This window comes from Vulpes vulpes, chromosome 11 (assembly GCF_048418805.1).
Source record: "Vulpes vulpes isolate BD-2025 chromosome 11, VulVul3, whole genome shotgun sequence".
NCBI lineage: Eukaryota > Metazoa > Chordata > Mammalia > Carnivora > Canidae > Vulpes > Vulpes vulpes.
In genome coordinates, this window is record NC_132790.1 from 102,623,116 (window position 1) to 102,639,208 (window position 16,093).

Below are 16,093 nucleotides of genomic sequence, written 5' to 3' on the forward strand. Positions count from 1 at the left end.
GGGGGAGGGGCCGTGAGGGGGAAGCCCTGGGGGGGGCCGTGAGGGGGGCCGTGAGGGGGAGGCCGTGAGGGAGGGGCCGTGAGGGGGGGGCCGTGAGGGGGGGGCTGTGAGGGGGAGGCCGTGAGGGGGGGGGCCGTGAGGGGGAGGCCCTGGGGGGGGCCGTGAGGGGGGCCGTGAGGGGGAGGCCCTGGGGGGGGGCCGTGAGGGGGAGGCCGTGAGGGGGAGGCCGTGAGGGGGGCCGTGAGGGGAGGCCGTGAGGGGAGGCCGTGAGGGGGAGGGGCCGTGAGGGGGAGGCCGTGAGGGGGGGGCCGTGAGGGGGAGGCCGTGAGGGGGGGGCCGTGAGGGGAGGCCGTGAGGGGAGGCCGTGAGGGGAGGCCGTGAGGGGGAGGCCGTGAGGGGGGCCGTGAGGGGGAGGCCGTGAGGGGGGGGCCGTGAGGGGGAGGCCCTGGGGGGGGGGCCGTGAGGGGGGGGCCGTGAGGGGGAGGCCGTGAGGGGGGCCGTGAGGGGGGGGCCGTGAGGGGAGGCCGTGAGGGGAGGCCGTGAGGGAGGGGCCGTGAGGGGGAGGCCGTGAGGGGGAGGCCGTGACGGGGGCCGTGGGGGGGAGGCCGTGAGGGGGGGACCCTGGGGGGGCTCTGGGGGAGGCCGTGAGGGGGGCCATGAGGGGGGCCGTGAGGGGGAGGCCGTGAGGGGGGGGCCGTGAGGGGGAGGCCGTGAGGGGGGCCGTGGGGGGGAGGCCGTGAGGGGGAGACCCTGGGGGGGCTCTGGGGGAGGCCGTGAGGGGGAGGCCCTGGGGGGCCCTGGGGGGGGGCCGTCGGGCGGAGCGGGGAGGGCCGGGGCGAGGAGGGCGGCAGCCATGCCCGAGGTAGGCTGAGGGCGCCGGGCTCCGCGGGGACGTCCTCGGCCCAGGGCTGGCGGCGGCGCCCGGGATCGGGTCCTGGTCCCCACGCAGCCGCGTCTCCTGCCCCCACGAGGACGGTCCGGGAGGAAGGCGCCGGGGTGCAGCGGGCCGGAGCCGGGCGGCGGCGGGGCCTAGAGCGTCCGGGCCGGTCCCTGCAGCCCGCGCAGGCCGTGAGGCCCTCGGACACCGGCGGCTGCGGCCAGTCCGTCAGGTCGTTGGCGGCCCCGAGGCCGAGCGCCGCCGCCGCCGTCCCGCCCCCCGCGGGCCTCGCTCCGCTCCCCGCCGACTCCCGCAAGAGCCGCTCGTTTTGGCCCAAGTAACACGGGGCCTTGTGCCCTCCGGGTGCGCCTCGGGGATCCGGACGCCGCCTCCCCCCGGGCCCCGGCGGAGAGCGCGGCGGGAGGGCGCGGGAGCTAGGGGCGGGGGGGGGGGGGGAGGCCCGCGAGGGCCTGGAGCGGGGGGAGGGGTCCGGGGCTGCAGGGGCCGCAGGAGGTCGGGCTCCCCGGGCCCCCCCCTCCCCCCCGGCCCTCAGCCCTGCGGCCTCCGGCTCCCCAGCGCCCCACAGCGCACGCACCCGGGACCCCGCAGCCTGCTCGGGCAACAGCAGGGGGAGCTCTCGGGGGCACCGGGCACCCGCAGCCCGGCCCGGGAGGACCCGGGAGGACGCTGGGAGCGGGCTGGAGGCCGGCGGTGTCCCCCGGGGGGGGGGGGGGGGGCAGGTCGAGCGGGCCTCGGGCCTGGGGGCTGCTCGTCTGGTCGCGGCGCGGCGCCCCCCACCCCGGCCCAGCCTGACCCCAGGGCTCACGCGACGTTTTCCAAGAACCCCCCGCCCCGAACCAGCCACGCCCGGGGGGGCCCCAGCAGCGGAGGAACCTCCCGGGCCTCGGGAGCGGGTGCCCGGTCGGCGGGCGCCGGGGAAAGCAGAAATCGCAGAAGGAGCCTCGGACCGAAGACGGACAAACGGCCGGAACGAGGCTGGTCCCCGCTCAGCGCCGTACCCGGACCGGGAGCGCACGGACGGGCCACCGGGGGGCGCAGCGGTTGACGGCTGCCCTGGGCCCAGGGCGGACGGGGGTCCTGGGTTCGAGTCCCGCGGCGCTCCCTGCGTGGAGCCTGCTCCTCCCTCTGCCTGTCTCTGCCTCTCTCATGGATAGACTAAAAATATTTTAAGAAATAAAAAAAAAAAAAGAAGAAAACCCTTTAAAAATGTTCAGTCTAGGGCAGCCCGGGGGGCGCAGCAGTTTAGCGCCGCCTGCAGCCCCGGGTGTGGTCCTGGAGACCCGGATCGAGTCCCACGTCGGGCTCCCTGCGTGGAGCCTGCTCCTCCCTCTGCCTGTGTCTCTGCCTCTGCCTCTCTCTGCATCTCTATGAATAAGTGAATAAAATCTTTTAAAAAAAAAAAAGTAAAAATGTTCAGTCTAAAGGGACTCAGCACAGCCGTCCTCACTCCCAGTCCTAAACTCAGGCCTCTATTTCCCCAGTTAGTGGGGTCAGGCCTGAGGAGCCTGGCAAACAAGCCCCATGTGGTCGGGAATCTGCAAGTTCTGCTCCCGGGACGGAGCCAAACCGTCGTCCCTCTGCGGCCGCCCTGGGGTTGCCACAGCCCCACGGCCACGGCCACGTGAATCCGAGAATCCCCGGGCACAGCTCGCTGCTGGGGCTCTAAATGCTAAAGCTCTTTCCTGGAAGTGCTCACTCTGACTCTGGGCCAACAGGGCCGGCCTCCCCAGGGAAGGAGCGTCGGGAACCGCAGGTGACGGCCTAACCCCTCCGATGCCGGCCCCACGCTGCCCGGGGCACAGCAACCCCCACGGGAGACGCGGTGGGGAGGAAGCCGCTCGCTGTGCGCGTGGGGGGCGCTTCTCCCCGGGGCTCCCACGGCCCGGCAGGGACACCGCCAGGCCCCGACCAGCTGCCTGGGGCGGCTGCTCCAAGGTCCCCGGCCCGGGCCCACGGGGTGACGGGTCGGCCGGAGATCCCGGGGCTGCCGGCTGCGGCGGCACCTCAGCCTCTGCTCTTTTTTAAGATTTTATTTATTCCCGAGGGACCCAGGGAGGGGCGGAGACCCAGGCGGGGCGGCAGCAGGCCGGTGGCGGGGGTCAGGACGTCGGCCACCGCCCCTGACCACGGGCACCCGGAAGCCAAGCCGGAGGCCGGGGGAGCCCTGCAGGGAGCCGGGGCGGGCGGGAGAGGCCCGGTGCAGACTGAGCTCCCGCTGGGCCCCGCGGCTGCAGCGCACTGGGCCTGCCCGCCGCCCCCAGAGCCCCCGGCTCGCCCGGCTTGGGCCCGCGGTCCGGATCCCGCTGGGCCCGGGGACGGCGCCGGAGCCTGCGCCCAGGGCTGAGCCAGCAGGAGCAGGGGCGGGAGCGGCCGGCGGCCGAGTGGGAGCCGAGGACGTGGCCCTCGAGGCGCGGCCTGCCCGGGCTCAGCGGCGGAGCGGGACTGGACACGCCGGGGCCACAGGGTCCCCGCACCCAGATCAGGGCCCGGCCGGCGCGGGGAGCAGCCCGGACCCCGGGGCACCGGCCACACCTGCAGGCGGCAGCGCACGCGGACTCCCGGGGCGTCCACGCCTGCCCCGGCACCGTCACCCGGAGCTGCTCTGCCACGGAAAGACGCTGCACCGGGGGCCGCGGGGCGCTTCCAGCTCGGGTCGGGGCCGCGGGGTCGCAGCCGCCTCAGGGTTGGTGGTGGGGGCTGGGCTTGAGGAGGGAGCCCCCGCCCCCTGCCCCCGGCCCCCCCACTCATGCACACTTTCTAAAATAAATGAGTAAATAAAGGCTTTATAAAGAATAAAAATACACTTTAAGGAAGAAGTCAGAGCCGCCCGCTGTGAGGTGTGAGGCCGCCCTCCGGGACACGGACACGGGCTGCGCGACTCCTGCAGGTGGGCCCAGGAGGGCCCAGGAGCTTGAGCGGCAGACGGGAGGGGAGGGACGGGACCGAGGGACGTGTGGGTCTCGCCCTGATGCTGCTAACAGCCCTGATGCTGCTCTGACATGGGCGGGGAAGGGTCCCCAGGAAGCCCCGCACCCCGGAGGCAGGCGGTGCCCACGACCTGGAGCTCGGAGAGGAAACCGCCTCTGGGGAAATGCAGGCGGGGCTCGGCCTCTCCTAGGCTGGGACAGCACCGCCCCCGTGGTCCCCGTGGCCTTGGCGGGGAGCAGCGGGTGGGGGGCAGGGAAAGGGGGGAGCTGCGAGGGGCGGCTGGGGGGGGGAATCCCACAGGCGGGGAGAGAGTCCCACAAGGGGGGAGCCAGGGGGACCTGGGGGGGCAGCCGGGAGTGGGGGGAGCAGGGGGGAGGGGCAGCCAGGGAGAGCTGGGGGGAGTGGGGTGGGGGGAGCGGGGCCCAGAGGGTGGGGGGCACTTAGGAGGGAGCAGGGGAGGGCAAGAGCGGGAGGGGGAATCCAGGGGAGCCGGGTAGAGCCAGGGTGGGGAGCCAGGGGCAGCTGGAGCTAGGGGAGCAGGGGGATAGTGGGGTGGGGGGAGCGGGGGTGGGGGGGAAGAGGGTGTGGAGGCAGCAGGGGGAGCTGGGGGGCAGCTCCAAGCAGCAGGCGTCCACGCAGGGTGCGGCTGGGAACAGGCCATGGGGTTTCCCCATGGGTCAGGCCAGCGGCCGCCCACGAAGGTGGGAGAGCAGCCCCTTAGGGCGGTCCCGTGGGGTCGGGCCAGGGGCGGGAGGACCCAGGATGCTGCGGCCGAGCCTCCTTGGGCTCCGCGCAGGAGCAGATCATCCACGGGACGAAGGGTGGTGACCACCAGACGGGCCGGGCTGTGGGGTCCCAGGAGACCCTGCAGGGGGACAGCAGGGCACAGAGCGCGGCGAAGCCCATGCGGCTAGGGGTCCCCACCCGAGAGGAAAGGGCCACGGCGTCACCCCGGGCTCCCCTCTACCTCCGCGGGAGACCGGATGCCCACGGCCCTGCCAGCCCTGGATGTCGCTGACCCAGTGTTGGTTCTGCTGCTTCCGGGGCCCTATGCCGGGGGGGATCCCCTGGGGAGTGGCACGAGCAACTGGCAGGTGCGCTGCCAAGGGGGTCACCCGGCCGCAGGGCACCCACCACCAGCGAGCTGTGATCACACGTCCCCCGGCTAGGAGGCCTCCTTGGCCACGCGCTTATCACCAGGTGCTCAGAAGCAGTCCTACTTCCCAGCTCATCTGGGCGCAGCTGCGTGGGTGACGGGCCAGGCGCCAGGACGGCCGAGGCCTGACTTTGCCATCGGGGCCAGGTGGCCCTTTCCCAACCCACGCCAGACCTGCAGCCAGAGCCTGCAGACCAGGTGGATGCTGTGGGGGAGGGCAGGAGGGGGCCCTGGTTGCACCTGTGGGGGAGGGTGGGTGGGGACCCCGTGCACCTGTGGGGGGAAGGGGGAGGGGACCCCCGGGGGGAACCTGTGGGGGGCAGAGGGGAGGGAGAGGACCCCCGTGCACGGCCTGTGAGGGTGGGAGGGCGTGTATCTGTGCCCGTGCTGTGGGGACGTTATGCTTCCTCCCCAAGGCCCGGGGAAGGCCCCAGAAACACCAGGTTCATCCTGCAAGTCACCCCTGTTTTGTGACGCGGTAACAGCAGGGAGGAGGCTTCCTCCAGCGAACTAAGGATTGGGAAGCCACAGGGAAGGTTCCCGTAGTAAAGCGCTGTCCTGAGTGCCCGCGGCCCAGCCACGCGCGAGGGCGGCTGCCCACAGCCCAGAGCGAGGGCCCCGGTGCAGGCCTGAGGCCAGAAGCCCGGGTTTTGCTCGCAGACTCGCTGGTGCCCACTACCCCGCCCACCTAATTGCCCACAACCGTCACAGGCGCTCTGAAGAGTGGGAGCAGAAGCAGCCGATCGCGCTCCGGACTCCAAGTGCTCCCCGAAATCACAGATGATCCCCGCTGGAGGAGCTGCCGGGGGTGACGACGAAATGGCCTTGTCCGTCCACCCCACTACACTCACAGGACAGCAGCGTAAGCACTCGGGGTGTGGGCGAAACCTCCGTGTCCCGAACACACGAGCCAGGAAGTGCGGGGGCGATCCCGTGGGTGACCAAGCCGCTGGGCGGCCTCCTCCCAGCCGGGGGACCCCGCGGAGGCCTGGCCTGGCGTGGGCTGCACGGGCGGGGACAGCAGCTGCCAAGGGGGGAGGGGCTGGTGGGCGACCCAGGGCCGTGGGTGCCAGGCTGCCGGGCGGGCCACGACCCCGTGCCACGGGCCACCCCTGCTTGTGGGGGAGCCGGAGAAGGGGTGGCACCAGGGGCCGGGGCACCGCGAGCTCTCCCTGCACCTAGCGAGCCACCCAGAGCTCGGATTTCTTCTGGAAAGTCGGCCCCACTTCCTACCGCGGCGCCGCTGGACTTCACCACGGGAGGGCGACAGCATTCCCGAGGTGAGACGGTCCTGCGGGACAGAGGACCCCCGTGGATCAGGTCAGGAAGCCCTGCGGCTCCGCCCGGGTCCTGGGGCCGGAGTCCTGGGGCTGCAGCCCAGTCCGGAGCCGCGCTCGTAACCTCGGACCCCAGAGCGTCTCCCGAGCAGCCCACTCCCACTCACGTCCACACCGCGCAGCTCCCCGCAAGGCCCCTGCAAGCTGCGGAATGGGCTTCCTCGGGTCACTCACTCCGCCTGGCCTGGCCTGCGGGGGCGGGGGGGTCCCTGGGGGGTGAGGATGGGGGTGTGGGGGGGGGCTCCCCGCAGCCGCACCTGCCACCGTCCCAGGCACCGCTCACCCCGGAGTTGTGGCACGTGGCACGGGACCCTGGGTACAGCCGAGCCCTCCCCCTGGGAGGTGCCACCTTCCACCTCTCACAACCGTCACAACCGGGCCTGTGCTTGTCCGAGCGGACACTCCTGCAGCCACTGGGCCTAAGGCTCCGCAGGGCGGCGTCTGCGCCCCTGGCCCAGGTGCCCCGGCCCACACGCCTCCACACGACAAATCTCAACGGGGCTTCCGCCGACCCCCCCAAGGAGGACCAGGGCCACGGTCGCACGGAGCAGATGCCCAGGATCGCCCTCAGCGGAGCAGCAACTCACGTCGCGATTTCCCGACCGCTCCCTCCCCGTCTCCTAGACTCCTAAAGACGTGAGGCTCCGCGCAGGGGCAGGCGGGTCATCTCTGTTCCAAATGAGGAAACAGGCAGAGAAGACGGGGCCTTCCTTCCCAGGGCCCGGGGCTCACGCAGCCAGAGCAGGGGTGCAGGCTGAGCTCCTACGACCCCCCCCCCGTTACTCCAGCCGCCCCTGTGGGGCCTGTGCCACCCCGAGGACCCTGACGGGTCACGGCCACAAGACACCCCCGTCCCGGCCTGCCTTGGTCACCCGTGAAAGTGGGCCCCGTCCAGGGGGATGTTTGAGGATGGCACGGGCCTGGGGAAAAACTCTCTGAATTCCTGGGAAACCCTGAAACCACTTTACTCCCCAGGGAGTCGAGGCCCCGAAAGTCACCAGCTCTCTCCTGGCTCCTCGGTTGGAGGTTGGAGGTATCCGTACCCCCTTTCAGAAACACGTAAACCGACCGACTCGGGGAAGGTGACCCTTCCCGGAGTCAACGCCCTGCTTGCCCTGCCTATTCGCCCCTCCCCAGGCATCGGGGCCTCTAATTTGTGGATTTGCTGCCCCCCCTTTTTTGCTCAGAAGAAGGATGCCCTTAAAGTTCAGGCACCTGGAGGAGCTGCTCCGGCTCTGGAAGGGGAGGGGAATTTCTACTTAACTCACGTGGGTTCTGGGAGCTTATTTGGTGGAAGACGCCAACTATTGCGCTTCCTCCCAAGGAGATGACTGAACGCACCGAAAAGCAAAGTGCTGGTGGGTTTTCTGTGGTCTTGGAGGGAAGAAAAGAGTCCCTGGGAGTTGAGGGCCGGCCTCCCGCGGGGGGCTCGCTCCGGGCAGCGGGGAGCGAAGCGCCGGCCTCCGCGCTCCGCGGCGGCCCCTCCCCGGTCCTCCCCTCCCCGGTCCTCCCCTCCCCGGTCCTCCCCTCCCCGGTCCTCCCCGCCCCGCTCCTCCCGCGCAACTAGTGAAGCCGACACCCCACCCCCCCCCCAAGGATCCTTAAAACGGGGGGCGGGGCGGTTGGCTTTTTCTAGGAAAAATTTTGATTTCATCGCTCAGTAAATGTGACCACCTCGGTACCGGGAGAACCTCTAAGGGCCACGGGCTGCGCTTCCAGAGGCCTCCGACCCCGGTGCGACCCCGACCCAGCTCCCGGCGCCACCTGGCAGGAGCCTACGGTCTACACTCGCTTCTAGGCTCTCCGAGGCCGAGTCTGCGGGCTCTGTGGGCTCTCTGCGGCCTCCGGGCGAGAGCGTCGCGGCTTTGGGGGGCGGCGGGCGGGGACCGGGCGGGGACCCGGTGGGGACCGGGCGGGGGATCGGCGCGGCTGCAGGCGCACAGCCCGAGGTCCCCAGGGCCCGCCCGCAGCCCGCAGCCCGCCGCCTTCCCGCCCCCTGGGTCCGCGGCCGCCGAGGTCCGGGGTCCGAGGGCCCCCCCGCGCCCCAGCCCCCCGCCCGCACTCACCGCGGCGCGGCCCCGCAGCACGGCCGCCAGCACCCGCAGTCCACTGGGCGAGCCCGCGCGGAAGTTGAGGAAGTGCAGGGCCGCGCGCGCCGCCTGCCGCAGCAGCCCGGGCGGGGGGGCCCCGGGGACCCCGGGCGACCCCGGCCCCGGCCCCGGCCCCGCCGCCCGCAGCCCGGGCACCGCCAGACTCAGCGCCAGCGCCAGCAGCAGGGCGGCGGGCCGCGGGACCCCGGGGCGGGGCGCGGGCGGCGTGGACGCGGCGGGCGGCATGGACGCGGCGCTCCACCGACCCGGCTCCCTCCCCGCCGCCTGCGCGGGCGCTCGCGGAAATAAGGCGGCGGCGGGCCCGCCCCTGCCCGCCCCTGCCCGCCCCTGCCCGCCGCCCCCGGTCCCCCCCCCCCCCGCCCCTCCCTGCCCTACCCCCGTACCCGGGCCCCCCCGCCGCCCCGCCCCTCCGCCCCCGGTCCCCCCGCCCTCCCGCTGGCCCGGGACCCGCCCCCTGAATCCTGCCCAGCTCTGCACTGGGCACTCACAGGTGAAGACGACTTGAACAGGATGTGGGGATGTGGGGATGGTGTGAGGATGTGGGGATGGTGTGGGGATGGTGTGGGGATGTGGGGATGCTGTGGGGATGATGTGGGGATGTGGGGATGCTGTGGGGATGCTGTGGGGATGTGGGGATGGTGTAGGGATGTGGGGATGTGGGGATGGTGTGCGGATGTGGGGATGTGGGGATGGTGTGGGGATGTGGGGATGTGGGGATGGTGTGGGGATGTGGGGATGGTGTGGGGATGTGGGGATGGTGTTGGGATGTGGGGATGTGGGGATGTGGGGATGTGGGGATGGTGTTGGGATGTGGGGATGTGGGGATGTGGGGATGTGGGGATGGTGTGAGGATGTGGGGATGTGGGGATGTGGGGATGTGGGGATGGTGTGAGGATGTGGGGATGGTGTGGGGATGGTGTGGGGATGTGGGGATGCTGTGGGGATGATGTGGGGATGTGGGGATGCTGTGGGGATGCTGTGGGGATGTGGGGATGGTGTAGGGATGTGGGGATGTGGGGATGGTGTGCGGATGTGGGGATGTGGGGATGGTGTGGGGATGTGGGGATGTGGGGATGGTGTGGGGATGTGGGGATGGTGTGGGGATGTGGGGATGGTGTTGGGATGTGGGGATGTGGGGATGTGGGGATGTGGGGATGGTGTTGGGATGTGGGGATGTGGGGATGTGGGGATGTGGGGATGGTGTGAGGATGTGGGGATGTGGGGATGTGGGGATGTGGGGATGTGGGGATGGTGTGGGGATGTGGGGATGTGGGGATGGTGTGGGGATGTGGGGATGTGGGGATGTGGGGATGGTGTGGGGATGTGGGGATGTGGGGATGGTGTGGGGATGTGGGGATGGTGTTGGGATGTGGGGATGTGGGGATGTGGGGATGTGGGGATGGTGTGAGGATGTGGGGATGTGGGGATGTGGGGATGTGGGGATGTGGGGATGGTGTGGGGATGTGGGGATGTGGGGATGGTGTGGGGATGTGGGGATGTGGGGATGTGGGGATGGTGTGAGGATGTGGGGATGGTGTGGGGATGTGGGGATGGTGTGGGGATATGGGGATGTGGGGATGGTGTGGGGATGTGGGGATGCTGTGGGGATGGTGTGGGGATCTGGGGATTCTGCTAGAGCAGGTGAGACATGCCATCGAGGCTGCTGGGGCAGGAAGGGAGAGGAAGGAGGCCAGACCCCGTGGGCCTGCCATGCCCTCAGCTGCCCCTCCTGGACCAGCCCGTCCTGCTCCCCGCAGATCCCACAACTCCGGGCTGAGCCAGCGCTGAAGGGAACCCCTCCATGGGGACGCCCTTCCACGGGGACCCTTCCACAGGGGACCCCCCTCCACGGGGCAGACCAGAGGGGGTCCCCCAGCTGGACAAGTGTCAGCCAGCGTCTCGCCTTCTCTAGAAGAGCGGGGTCGGGAGGAGGGGAGACCCTGCAGAGAAGGAGGCCCTTAGGGACTTGGACCCATAGGGGCGATGGAACCACTGTGGGGCGGGAATGTTCTGCAAAGGCCTGAGCTCTCACTATCGGTGCCTCGGTTTACCTCTCTGGCCGGAGCTGGGGGCGGACCCCAGGGGATCCCAGTCTGGTGCCGAGGCCGAGGCCTACCAGGTCCCCTTCCAGAGCAAGGCCCCACTTTCGGGTCGGCCAGTGAGGAACCCCGTCTCTGCAGACCGGGTGTGCATGCTCTGATGAGCCTGGCGCGGCGTTTTGTTTCCCACCAGTCACTTGGACGGGACATTTGCCGGCCCAGAATGAAGCGACATTGTCCTCGATTTACAGACTGTGACGTAAAGTGAACCGCAAGTTGGGACTGTTTCTGTTTTCCAAGCAAAGGATGTTCCAGTAAAGCTTCGAATTGTAAAGTTTATTCTTTCCTGTTTGAGAAGATGCCAGATTTACTGAGTGAAGGGTTCTGAGGTCGCCCCCGCCCCCAGTAATACTTAGAATTTCATGTGCTTCAGAAAAAATCCCCAATAATTGTCAATATTTGCAACCTGGAGGGACGGATTAGGAAGGCTGTTGAGGACACGGACCTTCAGCGACCCCCCCCACGGGGGGCGCCGGGCGGGGCGGGGTCGGTTCCTCACGCGGCCCAGGAGCGCACCTGCCGCACCTGCCTGCCGCAGCCCACGCGCGAGCAGCCCACAGGCTCCCGGCCGGGCTCTCCTCTCCGTCCAACACGCCCAAGAGCCAGAAGCACGACTGCTACGCGCCCGCCTGGCGGGCAGGGGGGGCGGGTCACCACCGACTCCACGCGGCCAGGGGTGCTGGGGCCTCGCTGCCGCTGATGGGGCCCGACGGAGCCGCGTCCTTAGCGGGTCTGCAGGGGTCGCAGGTGGGAGGGCGCCGCGCGGGGACCCTGAGGTGCGCGGGGTGAGGTGCGGGGGCCGCGGGGAGGGGGGCGGGCGCCAGGGCCGCGGGGCCAGGCATAAGCACCTGTTCCCAGGACCCACGGCGCGGGGGGGGGGGGGGCCCGGAGCCCAGGCACGCGCACCTGTTCCCAGGACCCACGGCGCGGGGTGGGGGGCCGGAGCCCAGGCACGCGCACCTGTTCCCAGGACCCACGGCGCGGGGTGGGGGCCGTAGCCCAGGCACACGCACCTGTTCCCAGGACCCACGGCGCGGGGGGGGGGGGGGGCCAGAGCCCAGGCACGCGCACCTGTTCCCAGGACCCACGGCGCGGGGGGGGGGGGGCCGGAGCCCAGGTAACGCACCTGTTCCCAGGACCCACGGCGCGGGGGGGGGGGGGCCAGAGCCCAGGCACGCGCACCTGTTCGCACCCAGCCCCGCACTAGCAGGCACAGCCCCCCCGGAGCCCGCGGTACAAACCCGACCCCGGAGTAGCAGAAGTGGGTCAGGCTGCGGGCTAGGGCCGGGGCTCTCCGGATCCTCAGGCCCGCGGCGGGGCGGGCGCCCAGGGCTCGGGCCTGAGAGGTGGCAGGAAGGACCTGCGCCCCGCTGGGCGGCCTCGCGCCGGCCTCTCCCTGTGAGCCGCGGGGTCTGGGGCGCAACGTGGCCACAGTGGAGCGGCCCGTCCTGCGCCCTCCCAGCGCCTGCAGGCGCCGTCTCCTGGGTGTCTGGGCCAGGGGCAGGAGGCCCCGCCAGCAGCATACACGGCCTCAGTACCTGACATTTTATCTTAGTATTGTTATTTTTTATTCCAGGACGTCTTTTTAAAATCTAAGTTGCATTTTTAAAATTCATTTTTAAGTTATTTTAGGGTTTAAAAAATCCAAACCAAGAAAAGGTTCATGGTTTCATTCTTCTGCCCATTATCTGCATTAAGTGAGGCCACGAACACCTGGGGTTGGACAAACGCGGTGGGGCTGGCGTTTTTGGTCGGGAGTGAAGCGATGCAGCAGCGGGGACAGGCCCCAGGGCTCTGGAGCGTCAGGGCCACTCTGGGCCCCTTGGGTCTGGCTGGGGGGCCCGGATCCTCTCCTCTTTGGGGGCCCCGCTCAGGGCTGTGGCCGCGGGGCCGGGGCGGCCGGGGTGCGCTTGGGCGGCTGGAGCTCCTGTGGTGGGTGGTGGCCGGAGCAGGTCCGCGGCCTCACCCGAGTGGTAGGGCAGGCAGGTGCGGTGACCTCACGGTGCCTGGCCGTGGCGGGCGGGAGCATCTGGGGCAGCACCCACGCCGACCGCCACGGTGATTACCAGGCAGGGCCCCACTGAGTCACAAGCCCTTTTCTGTGCCAGTGAGTCTGCGAGGGCGGCACGACAAAGTGCCCCACGCCGGCAGCTCAGAGGGCGGGAGGCAGTTCTCAGGGTCCCGAAGCTACGAGGCAGCGACGGAGGTATGGGCAGGGTCGGTGTCGTCCGGGCCACCTCCTCTGTGTCTTCACGCGGCCCCCGCTCGCTCTGTCGTCTGTGTGCCCTAATCACCTCTTTTTCAAGGGACCCCAGTCCTGCTGGGTGAGGGCCCACCCTAAGGACTTCATTTTACCTCTTTCAAGGTCCCATCTCCAAGTACAGTCAGAAGCACGAGGGGCCAGGGCTTCGACATGCACTTGGGGGGCAGGATTCCGGCCGCAGGGGACATGGTGCTCCCCCCGGAGCCCGTCCCTCTGGGTAAGGCTATAGGACGGTGGGAGGACCGAGACGTTTCGGCACATTTTATCCCTATACCCAGTGCCAGAACTCTAACGGGATCAAATTTCGTAAATGAATCATTTCTTACTACAACATTCAAGACAGAAAATAATATTAATAATAATAATAATAATAATAAATTAAGAAACACCCGTTCCATTACAGGCCCGTGGAGCATTTCCCTGCCTCAGCTCGACCCTAAGCTCTCGGAAGCTGTGGCACAGCTCAGGGGCCTGATTTAGCTCTCGCCTGCTTCTCAGGAGCCCCTCATGAAATGTTAGAAACCCGCAGCCTGCCTGCTCCTGTTAGATGCACCCCAGTGCCTTAGGCGAGGGTCCTCAAGGCTGCATACGCCCAGAACCCCAGGAGCAGCCCCGGGCCGGGGTCACACCGTCTGCCCTGGGCCGGGCACCCACTGGGGGACAGCAGAGGCCCCGCGGCCCCTCCGGCGCGGGCGCACAGGCAGCAGGGGGTCGGGCCGCAGGCACCCACCCGGGCAGCCCCCTGGCCCCCTCCTGTGTAAGCGGGCACCGCCGATGTCACCCAGGCCACGGGGCGGGTTCCTCCGGGCCCCACGCTTCAGTCACTCTGTTTCTGGTTTCAGGACGGCGGGTCCTAGTAGAACATTCCTCCCAATGTCGAATAGCTATGCCGAGCGCACCGGAGTCCTGAGGGAAGGGGGGGCCCGTCGCACCCTCCTTCCGTGCCAGCTGTGCTGCTCCTCCTAAAGGCTGGTGTCTGGGCCCGGGGTGCGCCGAGAGCACCTTGGCTTTGGGAGTCACGGGCCCTGCCCTGGTGCAGCACTGCGGCCAGCGCCCCCCAAGTCCCGGTGCCCTCCTGCTGGGCTGCACCCTCGGGCCGTGTCCTTAGGCCGGTGGTTGTGTAGCTTCCCAAGGAGAAGGGAGGTGGCACGGTGATGAGTAAGTGGCCCAGAGGACGGCTGCGGGACACCCTGCCCTGTGCGGCCCAGTTCCCATCCTCCTCCCCGTCCTTGCTAACTGAACCCCAGTGCTGCTCGGGGTGGCAGCGTGTCCACGAAATACGGTGCCGGTGCCCGTGGTGGGGGTAGTGCGGGACGTGACGCGGCCAGGGACATCGAGGGATTTCTACACATGGCTCCTGGGAAGGGCTTTTATTTATTTATTTATTTATTTCAAAGATTTTATTTATTTATTTGAGAGAAACAGTGAGAGAGCGAAAGAGCGCACAAGCTGGGGGGGAGGCAGAGGGAGAGGGGGAAGCCGCCTCCCCACGGAGCAGGGAGCCTGACGCGGGATCCCGAGCCCGAGCCGACCCGAGGCAGGCGCCCAGCCGACTGAGCCACCGGCCCTGCCCGGCCTTTTAAGCCTGCACGTCCCGTGTCCGACAACTCCCCGCAGCCCCGCGCGAACCGGGTGGTCGGTCACCGAACCTGTACTTTACTCCTTTTCAGCCCAAATAACGCATTTCCCCAAATGCAGAGCAGCGAGGGGTGTCCTTGCACCCGACCCCCATGCTCCGGTCCGCAGCGGCACCCTCGCGTGCGGCACCCCGACCCAAGGAGAGAGGCGGCGGAGCCAAGCGGACTTGCGCCCCGCGGGCCCGTGAGCGGCGCGTGATCGGAGGCGACGGGCTCTCCGCCGTCGGATGCCCCACGCCCGCCGTGGCTTGGCAGCTGCCTTCTGGACCTGAGGGCACTTTACTTTTTAGTTTATTCTAGTTGGACTCTGGCTTGGGCCCAGGCCTGGGCCCTGTTCAGGCGCAGCGAATTAGGAGCCCGTGGCCCACCTGACGGGCGGTCTCACCCCCACGTGTGGCTCCTGAACATTCGGTGGGCGCATCCCCTCGCCCTCATCCAAATCGGTGGTTAAAATCCTTAGGAGCCTTGGGGATGTGTCGGTAACTCATGGCTTCCCCGCCCAGCCTCCTGGGAACAGATCTAATCGAGTTTGGGCCCTCGGGGCAACCCACAGGCTTGGAGCAGACGCTCTTGAAAACTGGGACCCCTCAGGGGCTGAAGCCCCTCCCAGGAGGCGCAGGGTGTCACCGGGTCAGCTCCCCTGTGGGCGAGCACACGCGGCTGAGGCGCTGACCCTGTGATTACGTGGGCGCTACACTCCCGGCAAAGGCCTCCTCTTCGGTTGACTCCCTTGGCCGCTCTCAGGTCTCTGAGTCACCTGCTGTCACCCTCAGCTGTTCACCCAACTCCGGGGAGAGCGACCGATTTGCTTAGTGTCTTAGTGACGATTTTATTCCGTCATGAAGAGGCGGGCAGGATGTTCGCTTACGCAACCCTAAGGTGTAGCACTTGTGTTTTCAGGGTCTCCTCCTCAGGCTGCTGTGACCTCCAGTACCACGGAGCTACCACCCGCGGGGATGCCCGGCCTCGAGCGCGCGTCCCGGGCTCCCGCAGGCGTCTGCAGCCGCCGGCCGCATCCCGGCGCTCACCCCCGGCCCGTCCTGGTCCCCCACGTGCTCTAGGCTCGAACACTCTCATGGTCCCAGGCCCGTGCACTCGTGCCGGAGGGGCTGCGTGTCCACAGACGTGGAACGAGACAGACTGGCGGATCTCGGCCAGCTCCGGCCCGGAGGCTCCGCAGCCCGTCCCGAGGGCGGCCGCTGGCCCTGTGCTGCCCTCCCGCGTCTCCGTCCCACGCGGCCCACTGGAGCGTCCCTCCCGTGCTGGGACGCGTAGGCCACTGACTGGAGCCGCAGCCGCCGTGGCCGCGAGGATGCGGACAGTGGCCCGGAAGTGGCCACGGGGCGGCGCGACAGGTGCTCCGCCTGGGGCCTCGCTGGCCTCCTGGCTCGCCCGGGCCGTGAGCGGCTGGTGCCACCGGCGTCCCGAGGAAGGCCCGTCGCGGGGGAGGCGCCGAGGGCAGGGCTCTGGGGACCGCCAGTGGCCCCGCAGTGCCTCTGGGGACCCGGGCCGGAGCCAGGCCGCCGCCAGAGCCCGTCTGTGCGGGGAGCAGTCGGGGTCACACGGGCTAAGCGACCGGCCCACGGCGGCGTCCAGGCGGGCCCCGGCGGGGTGGCGGGACGCGGGGCCCAGGTGCTCGGCTGCGTCCTCCGAGCGGGCCCTTC

General features: G+C 69.4%; 1 protein-coding gene and 1 long non-coding RNA gene across 3 annotated transcripts in view; one reads left to right on the forward strand and one right to left on the reverse strand.

Annotated features, from left to right (window-relative positions):
- The window catches only part of RARRES1 (retinoic acid receptor responder 1), a 36,057-nt gene extending 27,375 nt beyond the window's left edge, over positions 1-8,682 (reverse strand). The window contains exon 1 of one of the 2 annotated variants that reach the window (XM_072727262.1): positions 8,386-8,682. In XM_072727262.1, coding sequence (XP_072583363.1) covers positions 8,386-8,655 — 270 coding nt within the window. In that variant the 5' untranslated portion in view covers positions 8,656-8,682. Of the gene's footprint in view, positions 1-1,896; positions 2,141-8,385 lie in introns of those variants that run through there. The other variant, XM_072727263.1, reaches the window with a different exon arrangement.
- Positions 5,054-6,448, forward strand: LOC140594478 (uncharacterized). Its single transcript, XR_011995332.1, has 3 exons — positions 5,054-5,180; positions 5,694-5,844; positions 6,165-6,448. It is a non-coding gene; the product is annotated as an uncharacterized lncRNA (long non-coding RNA).
- Positions 8,683-16,093: the final 7,411 nt, after the last annotated feature.